The sequence below is a fragment of the Maniola hyperantus genome, chromosome 13, assembly GCF_902806685.2.
Source record: "Maniola hyperantus chromosome 13, iAphHyp1.2, whole genome shotgun sequence".
NCBI classification, from domain to species: domain Eukaryota; kingdom Metazoa; phylum Arthropoda; class Insecta; order Lepidoptera; family Nymphalidae; genus Maniola; species Maniola hyperantus.
This window is the reverse complement of record NC_048548.1, coordinates 4,433,818-4,450,822: the sequence shown is the minus strand read 5'-3', so window position 1 is coordinate 4,450,822 and position 17,005 is coordinate 4,433,818. Positions and strand designations below refer to the sequence as shown.

General features: G+C 36.3%; 3 protein-coding genes and 1 long non-coding RNA gene across 5 annotated transcripts; 2 read left to right on the top strand and 2 right to left on the bottom strand.

Moving 5' to 3' along the window:
* Window positions 1-236: 236 nt before the first annotated feature.
* On the bottom strand, window positions 237-5,448 carry Srp68 (signal recognition particle 68). Of its 2 annotated transcripts, XM_069502683.1 has the most exons (7): window positions 5,432-5,448; window positions 5,043-5,288; window positions 4,677-4,798; window positions 2,788-3,015; window positions 2,270-2,458; window positions 1,717-1,847; window positions 237-1,542 (listed from the first exon to the last, which is right to left on the bottom strand). In XM_069502683.1, the coding sequence occupies exons 2-7, from the start codon at window positions 5,140-5,142 to the stop codon at window positions 513-515; spliced, it is 1,800 nt and encodes a 599-aa protein (XP_069358784.1). In that variant the 5' UTR covers window positions 5,143-5,288; window positions 5,432-5,448; the 3' UTR covers window positions 237-512. The 2 variants fall into 2 exon arrangements, with proteins under 2 accessions (XP_069358784.1, XP_034830976.1); XM_034975085.2 differs by lacking the exon at window positions 5,432-5,448 and having other exon boundaries at window positions 5,043-5,328.
* A 704-nt stretch (window positions 5,449-6,152) lies between these two features.
* Window positions 6,153-7,745, top strand: RpL29 (ribosomal protein L29). The gene is made up of 4 exons (XM_034975088.2): window positions 6,153-6,269; window positions 6,399-6,453; window positions 6,552-6,616; window positions 7,590-7,745. The coding sequence occupies exons 2-4, from the start codon at window positions 6,417-6,419 to the stop codon at window positions 7,707-7,709; spliced, it is 222 nt and encodes a 73-aa protein (XP_034830979.1). The 5' UTR covers window positions 6,153-6,269; window positions 6,399-6,416; the 3' UTR covers window positions 7,710-7,745.
* A 1,215-nt stretch (window positions 7,746-8,960) lies between these two features.
* LOC117987991 (E3 ubiquitin-protein ligase SIAH1-like) lies at window positions 8,961-12,947 on the top strand. Its single transcript, XM_034975086.2, has 4 exons — window positions 8,961-9,217; window positions 10,030-10,225; window positions 10,924-11,065; window positions 11,811-12,947. The coding sequence occupies exons 1-4, from the start codon at window positions 9,192-9,194 to the stop codon at window positions 12,437-12,439; spliced, it is 993 nt and encodes a 330-aa protein (XP_034830977.1). The 5' UTR covers window positions 8,961-9,191; the 3' UTR covers window positions 12,440-12,947.
* On the bottom strand, window positions 11,815-16,973 carry LOC138403181 (uncharacterized). Its single transcript, XR_011237479.1, has 4 exons — window positions 16,851-16,973; window positions 15,879-16,492; window positions 13,276-13,404; window positions 11,815-12,187 (listed from the first exon to the last, which is right to left on the bottom strand). It is a non-coding gene; the product is annotated as an uncharacterized lncRNA (long non-coding RNA).
* Window positions 16,974-17,005: the final 32 nt, after the last annotated feature.

Sequence of the window (17,005 nt, the reverse complement as noted above, 5' to 3'; positions counted from 1 at the left end):
GAGAATAAAAGAGAAAGTAAGAGTACGAGTCAATTGATGATATTATGTCAACACAAGCTGATGCCCGCGACGTCGTCCGCGTGGAATTAGGTTTTTTAAAAATCCCGTGGAAACTGATTTTCTTGGATAAAAAAAAGTGTCACTCTCCAGGTCTTTATCTATATTCTATACCCCGCAAAAAATCACGTCAATCCGTTGCGACGTGATTGAAGGACAAACCAATAAACCAACACTCAAACACACTTTCACATTTATAATAAAGGTACTGGATTATTTTGACATTAACATGTCGATAATTATTTGACAGTGAAAATTGTTTCGCTGCGCCTCCACAGATTTGCCGTTTATGGCATATAGCAAGGCGTGCACAAAAAGCAGGGTGTGCGTTGCCCGAGTCGAATGAGTCAAAAATATTCGCAAGAGATCGGGTAAAGTTTAATAAAAAATGGCAAATAATGATTTTTTTACATAAAATGTATTTCAGGCTACTTGTGCCATGTAGGACTTTTGAGTTACTTGTCACTTTTACCCCATCCCAAGAAACCCTTGACAAGACCAGTGATGCCAGCACCTTGCTTCTTATTGTTCGCGACACCCGTTTTGTCGTCTAAGTTGGGGAATTCTATAAAGTTGCACGCCAAATCAAAGAACAGAGGCTTACAAGGGACAGCTTCCATCGGTGGGGGCATTTTGAAGATGTTCGGATTTTTCGTTAGAACTTGGGACTCCTCGCGGTAGTCGTCCAAACGGTCCACGAGGGGCTTCTTGTCCTTGAACGACTTTCCGCTGGTATACTTCGATTCCTCATCCTCATCATCATCTTCAAGAACAGAGTCGGCGTGGACTTCAAACTTGCAGCTTTCGATGTCCTTTTGCAACACCCGCAATTTTTCCAGCAACTGCTTGTCCAGCAATTTACTAGTCAAAGACTCCGTTGTATATGTGCTGCATCGCTCCAACATAGCGAGCGCCTCCCTGAACCGTCTAAGACCTGTCAACACTTGCGCGATATAATAGCACCTGAAAGCCCTGTAGGCTTTCAACTCAGTCTCTATCTCCTTCTGGTAGGCTGTATCGTTTTCGAAGCCCGGCAACTGCTGGAGCTCAGTATAGTTCTGGAGAATGATCTCGTAAAGTCTCGTCAAGTCCTGAGGCCGGACCTTCTTGCCGTCGATCTGAACGTTATTCTTGCGCGCCTCTTCCGCTTGTTGCACCAACAAATTGTTTCTCTCGATAGTGCGAACGAGACGGAGATACATCAGGTACGACAGCAAATAGTTGATGCTGGACATTTGTTGATTCTTTGAGGCTGTTTTAAGTTTGGGATCGTTCTTTATCTCTTCCTTGATGGCAGTTATGGCGTCCTTGCAGTCCATGAGTATGTTCTCGAGGATGTCAATCTTCGCTTGGACGGTGGGTGCGCCGGCGACTGACTTGGCCAAGTCCTGCAGAGCGATGAGGAAAAGCCTGACCTTCTCCGGGCGCACGGTGACGCGACGGCCGCGCCATTCTACTTCGTGCATCACTCCAGAACGAGACTCCCTGTAAAATACTACATCTGTAGATTCAAAGATATGAACAAGATCCTACTTATCTTATGAAATCCAGAAGAACAACATTATTAATTTTAATGGGTATGCAAACTGTGCATGTTATCAATGTTTTGTTTTAAACTATTTAATTAGTGTGACAATACGTTCAGGATTTAGCACTCACTTAGCTTGAGCCATAAGCGTGTCCAAGTTCTCAATGAGCCCCTGGCCTCGCATGGCGACGAGGTCTCCCGCCGCCGATTCATCGCCGATGTTGTAGGCGCAGTAGCGGAGACTCGGCTTCAATTCATCGACCTATGGCAAAATTGGACAATATGGGTGCGATTTCACTGACGCGGAGCTGGGCGGAGTGGAGCGAAGCGGAGCGTGAATTTGCCAATCACACAGTTTATACGGTTATTCACGGTCCGCTCCGCCCATCTCCGCGTCAGTGGAAACGCACCCTAATAGCAAGTAAATAATGGGAAATCATAAAACTTTCCTAAAGTCCTAACTGCATATTTCTGATGGTAAACTTGACAGTTTTAGTATGAAGAGGTGTGAGACATCATAAAAAGCAACGTGAAGTTAGTGATCTTGATGTTTTTACTAAAATTGATTTTTCTGACAAAACCTTTTTTTTTAGATTTTTTTATAACAATATTTGCATGCATGCATTTTGGGGAACTTTTTCGTACTAAATTGTGTGTCAAAGCCATCTCCCAGAGACTCCTTACCTTCTGCTTGTATATTAGTCGCTCGTCCTCGGGCAGCGCAGCGCTGAGTTTCTCCAGCACGAGCTGCGCGCGCGTCAGGCTCTCGGCGGCCGGGCGCCACTGCTGCAGCTCGAGCAGCAGCGCGCCACCGAGCCACGCCGCGTACGCGCCCGCCTCCAGCTGCGTGCGAGCGTCGCACGCGCCGCTTTGCTATACAGATGTAAAAAAAACTAAATAGTAAAAATTTAAATCACAGTCTGCGTTATGGTACTCAAGGACACAGTTTTCGACGATGCGACATCCCGTCACGGTTTTCAATTTTGTACTAATGGGCCCCCACCCATACAAAGCCAGGAAGAATCAGCTAATATTTATCAGGAGTCACACAACCCCAATATCTTCGAGTAGTATTTTTAAAAGTTTTTTAATGCTAACAGTTTCATTGGGGACAAATATTTAAATGAATAACAGAATAAAACACCTTTATAATATGTGCTTATATATTTTTTAATGTCACCATTAACAGTTTTAACCCTTACCTCACAAAGTTGCAGAAGCATTTGCGCATGGGTGCACGCTTTCCTCAGCCTGGAAACAAGATGGAACTTCTTCCTGGGCTCAGTGTTGGCTTCCTGCCTCAACTGCATGGCGTGAGCCCACGCGCGCTCGGCCTGCAGCAGTGGCACACAGAGCAAGCGGCTCTCGGAGTTGCTGCCGGCCAGATGGGTAGCCGTGATGTCGCGGCGGCGGTAGTGACGTCTGTCACCCTGCAAATAGTTATCTGTTGCTTATATGCTACCTTTTGAATCATGGTCCATGGATGACCATATGAATATACAGAAGACCATAAATACGCACACAGCTAATTTTTCATACAAAATTTGCTAACACAGAACACTTAATCTCTTCTAGGTACAGAAAATGCACTCTGCAAAGGTGTTTGAAAATAGACAATAATCTTTCAACTAGCACACACTGCAGTCTTAAATTCAATGCCCTGCTTTCTTTTGCACAAACTCTTCTCTCGTTCTCATAAGAAATAGAGAAACGCGAGAAGTGTCGAAGGGGTGAGCCGCCTTAGGTATATTTCTCAGGTGACAGACAAGCAATGCCTGTAATAGGCTACTTGACACTTTTTTTAAGTTGGTCTTAAATGGTTAATATTTGTCCTATTATATCAAAAAAATTAACACTATATTTTTTTGCGCCCTAAAAACCGTAAAACTTTAATTTAAAAATATTTTTTTCTTAGACAGGTAAAAACACTGTCGGCCATGTTTGGCCGATAGATTATCTGTGCTCTGACGTCATGCATTTGTAAACAACAGCATAACCTCCCAAAGTTTAATAAACATGACTTCTATACTAGTTTACATGAAAAATATAGTAATTATCGTTATTGTATCATCCAAGAATGTAAAAAACGCATCGATAAAGACCACAGGAAAGTTGTGAATTAGAGTGCCCAGTGAAATAAATATACGTAACACGCAAAGACTTGCTTAAAGGGATCCTATATGACTAACGACTTCAACCCAAATTTATTTTTGCAAAGATCACTTTGTTGTAAGTCTTACTTAATAACTTATTCAATTTATAAAGAGAAAACGATATTTTTTTACGTTTACTATGAGTTTTTAGAAATATATAAAAACTAGCTTATGCTCGTGACTTCGCCCGCGTGGACTTCATAAATTTCAAACCTCCATTTAACCCACTCAGGGGTGGAATTTCAAAAAATCCTTTCCTAGTGGATACCTTCTCTTTACCTACAAAGAACACACCCACCAAATTTCATGTATCTAGGACCAGCTGTTTAGATGTTTAGGCTGTGCGTAGATATATAAGTTAGTCAGGACTCTAAATTTTATATATATGGATACTACGTTAGTCCCCGCGTGACATAGGGATGACATTTCTTTGTTTACATATTTACACTTTGTCACATCATGGCTGACAGCGTTTTCTGCGTTTCAAATAAAAATAAAAATTGTATTTTTTTAAATTGGATTTATATATCCATCCTGCGTTTTTAATAATTGTTATTGATATATTTCGTTGTCTTAAGCAAAATACTATAATAAATAATCATTTATTGGACGAAATTAGATAGTCAAGTAGCCTATTATGCAGGCCTGCTATTACACACAGTAAGATAAATTGAAGTTATCTCTTCCAGTCTGTACCAAATAATATATGAAGCCTGTGACTTATTTCATGTAGTTTTGTATATTTTTTTAAATCCTGTAGGAACTCTTTGATTTTCTAGAGCAAACATAGCCTTTGTTTGTTTCCGGGATGCAAGCTACCTTTCATCGAAATTCGTTGAACAGATGGGCCGTGAGAAGCTAACAGACACACCAGATGGACCAACATTTATAATATTAGTGTGGATTGTATTTATCTACTATAATGTCAATGAGTGTACCTGAGGAATTTTGAGCACTTTCCGCAAGCGCCTGAGACGACGCGAGCAGTAGCCACGGTAGCGCTGGTAGTCCCCATGGCGGAGGCCGTGTTGCTGCTGAGCATCCTTGATCACACGGAATACTGAGCAAGAGTTAAGGCTTCCTCAGAATATTATATCAAAACTTACCAACGCAAAAAAGCCGTACAACAAACCATGTCACACAGTAAAAAGCAATCGGTACACTACTACTCTTAGCTATAAAAGACCTCTAAAATATTGTTCTTCCAAAGTGTACCTACAACAAATTACTAAAGAAGACGGCAGGTCAAGTGTGGCTTAAAAATAAATACCTAATTTTAATTAATCACGATTAGCAAAGGATACTTTCTAGGGATAGAAGACTAGACAACTTGGTTTCCAGTTTGGTGTCTTCGTCAGGCGACATGGATTGGCCATCACCACTGTCTCCTTGTAAGACTACCATAGTCTGTTTTTCCGCTTAACACGTCTTCTGTTAAAGTTTTCCAAATGATTAATTGGCTACCAATTATTTCATTATTGTAGGCACGAACAACTTTGAAAATTAAAATTGAGCAAAAAATTTAAGAAATAAGAATTTATCACACGTCACTTGATTTCACAGACCAATAACATCACAGAATACATTTAGAATAACATCACCTAGGTACATCACCGACCAGAAATAAAAAATAACATAGGTATAGCACAGACCAATAACATATTATAGAACATATAGCTTGATTTGTGATCACACTAAATAGATGTTATGTTGGCCATCTGTTGGCCAAAGAGTATGTACATTTATAATCAAATCACTACGTTTTACTGTTGGCCACATACAGTCAAATATTACGTGATTGTCAAATTATTTGAGAGGCACCGTAAACGCTCCAGCATGTTTGCCAAATTTTACGTTTTGTTTGCTCAAGGTCATGAAACACAAGAGCACGGTGCATACACCATTCAAATTTCAAACACGTTTATCAATAATTTCTACGCATAATTCAGAAAGGGATACTGCGCTGAGCACAGGCGCTATGAATTGGATTAAAAATTCTTTTTCAATGCAAATGCATTGTTTCTGTCATTTTGCTGACTATAGCTACTTCACGTCTCGTATACATATTAGTTATGTAGCGGCGGTCGCTAAAATGGAGCGTTTGTTTGACAAACATAGCCGTACGTCAAGCATGTTTGACAAACACACTGTCCATCAAATTTGACAATCACGTAGTTTGACAAACACGTGAAAAACGAACGCAGACGATCAAATAACACACCAAACACCTAAGACAAACATGCTTGACCGTGTACAGGGCCCTTTAGTATACTTGTTAGTTCCGAAATCATTCATCCAAGGTTCCAATTTTTCCGAAGATAGGTAGCCTTGTTGCACTGTAAGTGATTAATTTTATAGTCTACGACAATTATGACGTTTAGATTAGATTTTTTCATGTTTTTTTTCTCATTCAATGTCATTTGTTGATTTTGTACTTTGACAAGTTTTCTTTCTCTTTCCTAAGCAAAGACGTTCCGCAGTCCGCTTGAAGCTATCTCTTTCTTTACTGTTTATTTTTCTGTGTGGGTTAGGTTAGTTTCTGTAGAATTTAATTTATCTCTAAATATCTATCCAATCGTAGTTAATTTAAAGTGTTCTGATGTTTTTTTACCAAGTGTACGTGATACTCTATTTATCAGCAATTTAATTTCTGTTTTCAGAACTGTACTTTTGACAAAATGGCAAAGTCAAAGAACCATACAAATCATAACCAAAGTAAGTAAAGAAATAGCAGTATTTTACTGCATGAGATACTTTTAAATTCATCTTCTTGTTGTAGAATTGTGAACTTAGAAAAACATTTGATCTTTCAGACCGCAAGGCTCACAGAAATGGGATTAAAAAGCCCACGAAGACCAGGCACGAATCAACTCTAGGTGTAAGTATTTTGATTATTTTATTATCAATAATAACCATCATAAATTATTGGTCAATAACCCACTAGTATATAAATTTATTGAAGTAAGTACCCACTTAAATCAAAGCACCCTACATAGTACTTAAAACCAACTGTCATACTACTTATCTGTTATTTCAAGTTGGTAATATTAAGTATCAAGAAGATCCATGGGTTGTGCAATAAGACATGTCTTGGGTATTATCACAAACATCTTATTCAAGTTATTAAACGGATTATTATGAATACTTGCTAATAAGCAAAAGTGTTTTTGTCATAAAATTCTACGTAATTATCAAATAATCAACAAATAAACTATTAATAAACTTAAATCTAAAAAAAAAAAATAACATTAAATTAAAACTTATTTAGTTATTAAACTACTTTTGATTTGTTTATACATAATTACCTGGTTGTAGTGGTCAGTTAGTGTAAAAACTTACTGATTGTGATTCAAACTCACATCCTTGATCCTTCAGTAATTTTCTGGCTTATTACAGTACCACCAAGCCAATTGGCTTGAAAATTAATGGAATAATAATGGTTAAATAATAATTGATATAGTACCAGAATGAAATAAAATCTATCTACTCTTTTATATAAAGAGTTAGTTTGGATGTAGGTGGTAGTCTCAGAACTAATGATCGATTTATTCTGAACATTCTTTCACTGGTAGAAAGCTACATTATCCCCGAGTAGTTATTTTTAGGACCTAGAAGATACACACTAATAAGACCTAGTATACATAAAGTAGCCATATTAGATCTTCCACAATCATACAAGTATTGGTATTATGCAACCAGCACTTCTTACGTTTTGATTTCTTTCAGGGGTTTTTATCTTGACAGACAACGAAGTGACCCTACAAGGGTTCCTTTTTTTCTCTGGAGATATGGCACTCTTAAAAGTAGAAATGTTTAGTTCAATTTGCATATTGTGATCTTTTATATTGCAGATGGACCCTAAATTCTTAAGGAATCAAAAGTTCTCCAAAAAGGGTAACCTGAAGCCTGCCCAACAGCTAGAGCGTGCTGCGGAGAGAAAAGCTACAAGAGAAGCCAAGGCTAAGAAATGAATGGTTACTTATAAGCAATAAAATTTTAAAATACAATTTTCTCTTTCATTAAACCTGACAGAATATTTAAAACTACCTGATTCGCATGGATTTAAATTTTAAAAAACTGTGGGAACTGATATTCCAGGTTTTTACCTGGAATAGCAGAGTTCAGAGTAGCATATGTCACTCTCCAAGTCTTTAACTATGCCCATGTGAAAATCATGTCAAGCTGTAATGCTCTGTTGCGACGTGATTGAAGGACAAAACAAACACACTTTCGCATTTGTAATAGTGATTATCATCATCGAGTTAGTGGTAAATCGGTCTGTTCCGATCGGTGTTGGAGCGGGCTAGTTTGGCGCCGGAGAGGGCATGGTGGGTGGGGGTAAAGCCTTTAGTCTGAGACAGATATTTAAACTGGATCAGATCAGTGCCAATAATTAGTAAATAAAAACAAAATTTTGTAAAATGGAACGCTTTGATTTTCGATAAAAGTAGCCTATGTCACTCTTGAGGTCTAACTATACCCATGCAAAAAAATCACGTCAGTCCGTTGCGACGTGATTGAAGGACAAACAAACACACTTTATATGGGTACTAAATACTGATATTATTACCTATGGTACTTAGTAATGAAGAACCATACTAGATGTCGCTAAGCTACTAGGTCAACAAATAAATATGATGGGCTAGATTGAATTACTTCAGGCCATATATTTTTATAACTTCAATTTTTGTTAATCTAAAATTTAAGCCAAAAATCCCTAAAAATATTCTGCCTCTAAAAAAATCTCATCCGACTTATTTACCCCCTAAATTTGGGGGGAAAACCCCTTAGTTGGGAACCGTATTGTCATTGAAGTGTCAACAGAGCCTTGTCGCACTGTAGTACTAATAATTTTGGGGCTGCCATACTGATATTTTTTGAATTTGTCGCGATATTCCAGTTTCTTCTTTCGTTAGCCAGACTCTATGTATAAAGATTTCAATTTGAAGCTTGAGGGGTTGGTTCGTAGAACATACAAAGAAGGACAAAAACTGCAATAAAAAAAAATATTCAAACTTAATTACACTTTATTACATCTGGCAGCCCCCAGCAACTAGGCTCCGGGAAATAACCATTAATCGACAATTTTGACCAACTTTACGAAAATAGACTTTATCACTAGGAATTTGAATTTCAATTACTTTACCGATTATTATCGATAATAATTTGTGGCGTCAGCGCGTCAACGACCAACGTAGATATATCCGTGAATCGAAGTGCATCAAGGTGCATTTCACGTACATTTATTTAATACTGAATTTTGTTGGGAAACGCTATTGTTATTCGTTAACTCGCGGCTATCCACAGAGTACTTTTTACATACGGAAACGGCTATCTCTGCTTCGTGAGTCGTGGCACATGGTGATAATTTTGTTTTAACTGCAATAATATTATAGGAAAACGCAGTGTTATCCAACTTTTCTATTTTCGTGCAGTGTGATTGAAGAATCATCATGGCAAAAGCTAAAGTTAACAAAAAGTAAGTACTTTTTACCCGACTGCAGCGAAGCGGGTTATTAATTTCTTGAGTTAAGTGGTTACATAAAATCTAATATTATGAAATATTGATCTTCAATAGTACCTACCTATAGCTTGATAAGGAACCTGAAATAATAAGTTTCAGACGAAGGAAAAGGGTTATTAATAAGAACTTTGCTACCCTGCTTTTGGAAGAACTAAAACTGCTGGACGAATCTGGCTGAAATCCAGCATGCAGATAGCTATTATGACGAAGACATCGTCTAAGGATTTTTGAAAATTCAACCCCTAAGAGAGTAGAATAGGGGTTTGAAATTTTTCTAGTCCACGCGGACGAAGACGCGGGAATAAGCTAGTTACCAAATAGGCACACAATTACTAGGTACCAACTTTCTATGCAGGTTTCCTCTCGATGTTTTCTTTCACCGATAAAGCAAGTAAGATTTAATTGCTAAACGCACATACGATTAATTTCGAATAGATATTTTATTCAAGTAAACTTTTTACAAGTGCTTTTGAATCGTCAGGTAGTTTTAATTTACCACTGGTTCAAAATGCCGTTCCTACCGAAAAGTTAGAGCTGCATGCCTGGGATTGAACCCGATTAGGAGGCCGATGTCTTAATCACTAAGCTATCACTACCGTGAATATTTTATTATTTAAAAATACTCTTTTTTTGTATAAAATAAAGATATGGATTTCAAAGATTTTTACCTTATTTGTTTTAATTGAAAATGCTGTTTTAATTATACAACTTTAATATTCTATCATGATATCAACTAGATATCTGAATTTATTGTTAATTTTGTTCAGATTGGGGTCTGTTGGGATGGAGTTACCGGAGTGCCCAGTTTGTATGGAGTACATGTCCGCACCAATATTTCAATGCCAGTCGGGTCACAGCCTATGCAACACCTGCACAAAAAATCTGTGTCCTCCCCTCTGCCCTATCTGTCGTCAGGCTATGACACAGATCCGGAATTGGCAGCTTGAAGATATGATATCCAAAGTTAGTTTGTAATTATAGCATGCGACCGGTTGAGATGGCAATCGAGATGGGGATGCCCCGCACACCCTCATAGCCCCCGCGTTAACACGGTACGGGATAGCACTGGTGATATGCAGGGCATCCTCTGCCTCATACCCCATTTACCATCTCAACCTGTCGCACACAAAACCTCTAAGAGGGAACTTGAGACCAATACTTTCAGATAATATGCATACTAACTACTTAGTAGTATGGAACTGCCTCGTTGATCTCACTGGTCTAGTATCATGTATGACTGTGTCATCTGCAGTCAGACGTTAGAGGTCCTGGTTCGAGTCCTTGGTCAAAGATAGGATTTTTCTGTTGAGCTGTTGAGAACATCTCAGTACTAGGTCGGCGTTAGGAAGTTAACAGTGATTTACCGCCCATGCCTCAGAGAGCACATGGAGCCGTGCAAATGGCTAGTATCTCTGGCCTCTGTGGCCCAAATTTGTTCCGGGTTGGGAGGATTCAGTCAAAATTCAAAAAAAATATTCAAAATAGGTAATAAATTACACTTTTTGATGATCGGTTGCTGGATTTATAAGATATAGTGGTCATAAGTACTACGCGAACTTAAAACTAAAGCTACGAGCGTTCCAAACGCACCCAGGTCTGAGAAGAAGAATAAGAATATTAATATGGAATGAAGATTTTTTTATATATTTTTTTTATTTTAGGCTACAGTACCCTGCCCGAACAAGCCTGCAGGTTGTGTGTATACTATGGTCAACATGGATGTGGACGATCATCTTAAGGAATGCATATTCCGTGAGATGACTTGCCCTTTGGGTGCTGTATTTGGGAAATGCTTTTGGTCAGGTAATTATTGTCAAGCTTTCTTAAAATTATTGTTTAATAGCTGATGCCCATGACTTCGTCCGCGTGGAATTAGGTTTTTAAAAAACGCGTGGGAACTCTTTGTTTTTCGGGGATAAAAAGTAGCCTATTGCACTCTTCAGATCTTTATCTATACCCGTACAAAAAATCACGTCAATCTGTTGTACCGTTGCGACGTGACTGAAGGACAAACCAACAAACAAACACACTTTCGCATTTATAATAAGGTTACTAACTAGATGATGCTCGAGACTTCGTCCGCGTGGATTTAGGTTTTTAAAAATCCCGGGACTTTTTGTTTTAACAAAACAAACAGTTAATGTAATTAGGTAAGATTTCTTTTTATTATTTAATATACTTACCTACCTAAATACAAAAATTATATGAATATACCTACCTAATTTACAGTTAATTATCACTAGGTATCATATTATCAAGGATTTTATATAGATAATGACATTGATTTTCGATGATATAAAAATAGGGAAAACATGGTAAAAATTGTTATCTATTCACTGATACTACACTACATTTTTATATTCAAAAAGAATAGGTATAACATTTTATTCTAATAAAGAATAATATTACCTCTATCCACTACCAACTTTACATGTAGAGTAGATTTGCACAGAGACAATTGAACTTTTGAATTTTTATGAAATAAATCTGCAGGAGCATAATAATTGCCAGGGTAAAAAATTCAAGATTAATAGATTTTTTTTTACAGGAAAATTGAATGGAATGTTGGATCACTTCAAGGAACGCCATCCCAACAACTTGAGTGCTGATGCTGATATTACCATCAATAATACTTCCATTACAAATGATGACCGCCACATGTATCTAGTGGCTCAAAACAAATTTTTATTCATAATATCATTTAAAATTGATACTATGCAGAAAATGGCTTACTGGGCAGTGCAGCATATTGGAGGCAAGAAAGCTGCACAACAGCATATTTACGAGATAAGTGTTACAAGTAATCAAGACTCTAGGCGTAAAACTATTTTCACTGATCATTGCTTCAATGATGCTATGGATGCCAACGAAATATTTCGTCAGGCCAAATGTGCCGTGATGCCCCTCGATATGATGGCCCACTTCCTAAAAGATAGAAGGTTAACATTTAGCTTCAGTATTAAAAGAAATAACCCAGGTTTTAAAAAAGGAGGTCCTGATGGCGAGAACAAACCATTTAACAAACAAAAGGGCCCACGTTCTCAAAGTAAGGGACCTCACCCCCACCCAAAGGGGCCTCACCCTCAACCAAAGGGGGCAGGTGGAAATAATTCCCAAAACCAAAATTCTGGGCCTCACAAAGGACCATTCAAACAAAATAGACATAACAACAATTAATTGATTAATTATTTTTGTGTTTGCATGACAATGTGGCTAATTCCATTGTACACAATCTCTAAACTAAACTAAAATGTCACGCCTAAATCTATTGCTATCTCTTTCATAATGTTGCTTGCGGAAAAGGATGGCACTATATTTAGACCTGTTAATTTAGTTTAGTTTAGAGATTGTGTACTAGAGAATCGGCCCCATTATTAATATAACAGTCATCACTATATCTTATCAATTAAGTAATTTTAATAAACAATTACTAAGCTAGTATAATCACTAATGGCTTTGATATAATGGCATTGGGTATTTAACGTAATATATTGGATCGCATTATTATCTATTGTTTAATGGGTAAGTAACTAACTATTTGATTTTCTTACCGTCGATCAATAAATTAATATTATGATCGAAGTATGCTAAGCTTATCCGACCAAAAAAAAGGAAAACCAGGTTAAGCTTAGCTATTCGTCAAATAATGACGCGATAAGTTTCTTCTGTCGGTAAGCGCCCTGCTTCATAATAAGGATTTTGGACCTTCTCCCGTTGCATCTTAAATGATTCTGAACTTGAGAGATAAGTATTTCAGTGAAGATCAAAGTGACAATTACAATCAAAAACTTATGTCGCCTGGATTCACCACAACCAATTTGGATTGTGAGGTTCCAACTTTCCTTACCTGTTTTGGAAGGATACATTAAACTTGAGGGTATATTGTAATCAATATGCTACTTCATCCCTAATGGGTTGCGGATGTCAGATGATATGGCTCCGTGTAAAAGTAATAATGGGAAAAAATTGTAGTATGAAGATGCAACAGTCTGTTGGAGTGAACATAGACTTACTTTGTAGTGGATTTTAAATAGCTCTTTGGCACTTGCGATTGCTGTATCGTAAGCAAAGGGTCCCGTGGTTTTTCGGGTCAGTTAGATCAGCTGTTTTGACCTTGAAACACCATGGACCATCAGTTAACCCTACAAGAAAGAGAATCCATAGGTATAACGAGATAACTACTATATAAGGCAATCTGGTCTTTCAGTTCCATACCCGTATACCGAGTTTTTTAAGCGTGTTCGAAATCGTAGCCATGCTGTTTTTATTTTACTGTAGAAAATTGCAAAAGGTTTATGTTTTCGCAATGTGTAGGTAATAGGTAGTTAAAGATGGGCAGTTAATTATAATTGCTCTTTCTTATGACTTGTTATAGATTGTAGTGATAAAAGTATTTCGAGCTATGTATAACAATCATTGTTTATAATAATGGATTTATGTTCATTCCATTTTTTTAATAATTACCTATTTAATGTAGGTAGTGAAAAAGCGGGCAAGGCAGGTGGCAACAGTTTACGTACCACAATGCATTACTGACAGAAGTATTTCTTTTTAAGGGGTATTTTTATTACTATGTTAGTTTGTAATGAAACTGTTTAATAGTAAGTTTGTGTAATAAACTGATATGCCAAAATATATGTATGGTGCATAGATCTTTGAGATTCATATTGCATCAGTTTTTATCTATAGCAGATAGTCTTATCCTTTAATTTTTTTATAAACTTTGTTTCGACTGGCACACCATGATGTAATGGGTCTATGTTGCATTGAAATCTTATGCAACGATCGACCAATGAGCGCCTTGAACGTTAGGGCACCAGCGAGCTCTATAATTGATTGTATAACTTTTCGCCCTTTAAATGTCCCTAACTTAGTGTAATCATGTAAAATTTTTGCTATAAAATAAGCGCTCATTGTTTAGTGCATCTTAGTTCTTTATCGTATAAATGAACAACAGTAACTAACCACAAAGATTAAAATGCAGATCTATCAAAAAGTAAGCAGTAGGTACCTATAGGCAAGCAGTATCTAGAAAAGTTGTACCTACTGTTTATTACACCTTTGTCGCTGCGAGTATTTTATCGAATTGGATGTAAATGCTGTTATTGTATGAGTTTCCTGTATTCTGACGCTGTATAATTTATAGTTCTCGTTATTATGGGAGCGTTAATCAAAATATTATTATAGCTTTCAATGCACATGAAAACATGTGAGTTCTAGCTATTAGACTATTGTCATAATTATTATTATCAGTCTTGGACGATCTAAATCAGTCATCGCAGCACACATTTACTGACAAATTATTATGTATTTTGTCGATTATTTTACTGTGGCGAATATGCATGTAATACAGTTATTTTTGAAATGTAATGAATTAAATAGTACCGTAGTGGCACCAATAATCGACACTTTAAGGAGGTTGTGTATTTTCATCACAATTTAAAAATAAATGTTTACACTTAGAGCAATAACTAGGAGTGCAAATAATGAAATATATCTTTAAGAAAATATATATTAGCTTTTTATTAACTGAAAAGCTATAGATTAAAAGAAAAAGCCAAATAATCAAAAATATTAAAAATCTCCAGTTATCGACATCGAAGTTCCAGTAGTCGACACCCAGTAATCGACAGTCACCAGTAAACAACACCTAATAATCGACATCCGCTTCTTCCATCGGATCATTGGATTAATGTTAGGTACTTCGATTAACTACTTACTTTTTAATTTATTTATTTTATAATTTTACGTATCCCGAAGTTATCGTGAAAAAAATTAAAATATATTTGGGTAGGTAAGTGTATTTATTTTATTATAATATTTTAAAGATCGTATTATGTATACATATCGGGCAAATATAATTTTATCCATTCTGTAAAAACCTCTTTTGTTGAGACATACAGGCTTACTATTTCAATGATCTCTTCACGACTGTACAATATTTTATTTGGGGTGTTAATTAGGCCATCGAAATGTATTTCCTTTTGTCAGAATGGGCTACTTGACTCATATCTAATTTCGTCCAATAAATGATTATTTATTATAGTATTTTGCTTAAGACAACGAAATATATCAATAACAATTATTAAAAACGCAGGATGGATATATAAATCCAATTTAAAAAAATACAATTTTTATTTTTATTTGAAACGCAGAAAACGCTGTCAGCCATGATGTGACGTCATTAAATATGTAAACAAAGAAATGTCATCCCTATGTCACGCGTGGACTAACGTAGTATCCATATACATAAAATTTAAAGTCCGAAAAAGTTGGCAGGACTTTAAATTATCTACTTTTTTTACATTCTCGGATGATACAATAACGATAATTACTATATTTTTCATGTAAACTAGTATAGAAGTCATGTTTATTAAACTTTGGGAGGTTGTGCTGTTGTTTACAAATGCATGACGTCAGAGCACAGATAATCTATCGGCCAAACATGGCCGACAGTGTTTTCACCTGTCTAAGAAAAATATATTTTTAAATTAAAGTTTTACGGTTTTTAGGGCGCAAAAAAATAAAGTGTTAATTTTTTTGATCTAATAGGACGAATATTAACCATTTAAGACCTACTTAAAAAAAGGGTCAACTAGCCTATTATTGTACTTACTTCATATTTATCTTTTTGCACATCTTCCACTTTCCCTGGAAAATATTCACCTTCGTACTTTACTATTACGAACTCTTTCCTGGAAGTAAATTCTTTCTTTTCTTCAATCCCCTGGTTTGCAAAGAAAACTGTTTGTTTTTAGGTAAATTATCCGTTTTATAGTCAAATAGCGGTGATTGTGGTTTGTAGCTGGATTTCTCTAGACGTATTTCTTTTGTTAAATTCTCTATTTCTGATCCTTCATCATCTGCCAAATTAGTGACTTCAGATGTCAATTCTTCTCGAGTTCTTTTTTTCCTTAGGATTTATATTTATATTTGTTTCTTTTATCTTCAATAATTTAGTCTTATATTTTCCTTTTTAGCAATTCTCTGCTTAGATCTCTCTTTTTTCCTCCTGGATTTTCTTTTTATCCATTCTTTCTCTTCTTTTTTTCATAATATTGTTTCCACGCTTTGCTTTCTGCACACTGTCCAATTAATTGTCTTTTGTCATTGGAATGTCTTTCAGATAATGCTGTTAACCAAGTCATTAATATATCCTCTTCTGTTTTTTATAGGTATGTGCCTCAATCGCCTTTTCTATCAGCAGGTGTAATCTTTTCCCGAGGCCATCTGTGAAACCAATTATCGACACATTTATATCCAGTCATCGACACTTTGCCGATTACTGGTAGTTAAACACTAATCGATTGCTTTCAAATATGAAATCAACAAGGAAAGAAAAAAGAGCTAGATTGCATTAACAATTAAATATACCTCAAAAATAATTATTATCGACATATGTCGATTATTGGAGAAAGGTAGTTTACAGGAACTAGTGTTCGACACCGGCTGTTTTGACAAAATTATTATGACCTCAAATAGTTTATCTACACAATCATTAAAAGGATATCTATAGAAATCCATAAAATAAAGTTTCATTCAAATAACTTTCATAGTATTAAAACAATTGTCAAAAGTTTGGACTCACCCTCTTAACGATTTCTTTAACAAATCTTGATTTTTGTACAGACGATCGGTCTCCACTTAGTTTTTAATTCGACATTTTAAAATAAAATGGCGGATTTCCGTGACATTTTACTGGATGACAGTAGGAAGTACATTGCCTATGATTCAGTGTTGCCA

What these genes read in the sequence shown, in the direction of transcription:
- RpL29 (XM_034975088.2), top strand. Translation starts at nt 6,417, where the DNA reads ATGGCAAAGTCAAAGAACCATACAAATCATAACCAAA. An exon ending in CCATACAAATCATAACCAAA is followed by an intron (nt 6,454 to 6,551) that starts GTAAGTAAAGAA and finishes TTGATCTTTCAG; the next exon opens with ACCGCAAGGCTCACAGAAAT. An exon ending in GGCACGAATCAACTCTAGGT is followed by an intron (nt 6,617 to 7,589) that starts GTAAGTATTTTG and finishes TTTATATTGCAG; the next exon opens with ATGGACCCTAAATTCTTAAG.
- Srp68 (XM_069502683.1), bottom strand. Translation starts at nt 5,142, where the DNA reads ATGGTAGTCTTACAAGGAGACAGTGGTGATGGCCAATCCATGTCGCCT. An exon ending in TAGTCTTCTATCCCTAGAAA is followed by an intron (nt 4,799 to 5,042) that starts GTATCCTTTGCT and finishes ACTCTTGCTCAG; the next exon opens with TATTCCGTGTGATCAAGGAT. An exon ending in AAGTGCTCAAAATTCCTCAG is followed by an intron (nt 3,016 to 4,676) that starts GTACACTCATTG and finishes AACTATTTGCAG; the next exon opens with GGTGACAGACGTCACTACCG.
- LOC117987991 (XM_034975086.2), top strand. Translation starts at nt 9,192, where the DNA reads ATGGCAAAAGCTAAAGTTAACAAAAA. An exon ending in AAAGCTAAAGTTAACAAAAA is followed by an intron (nt 9,218 to 10,029) that starts GTAAGTACTTTT and finishes AATTTTGTTCAG; the next exon opens with ATTGGGGTCTGTTGGGATGG. An exon ending in TGGGAAATGCTTTTGGTCAG is followed by an intron (nt 11,066 to 11,810) that starts GTAATTATTGTC and finishes TTTTTTTTACAG; the next exon opens with GAAAATTGAATGGAATGTTG.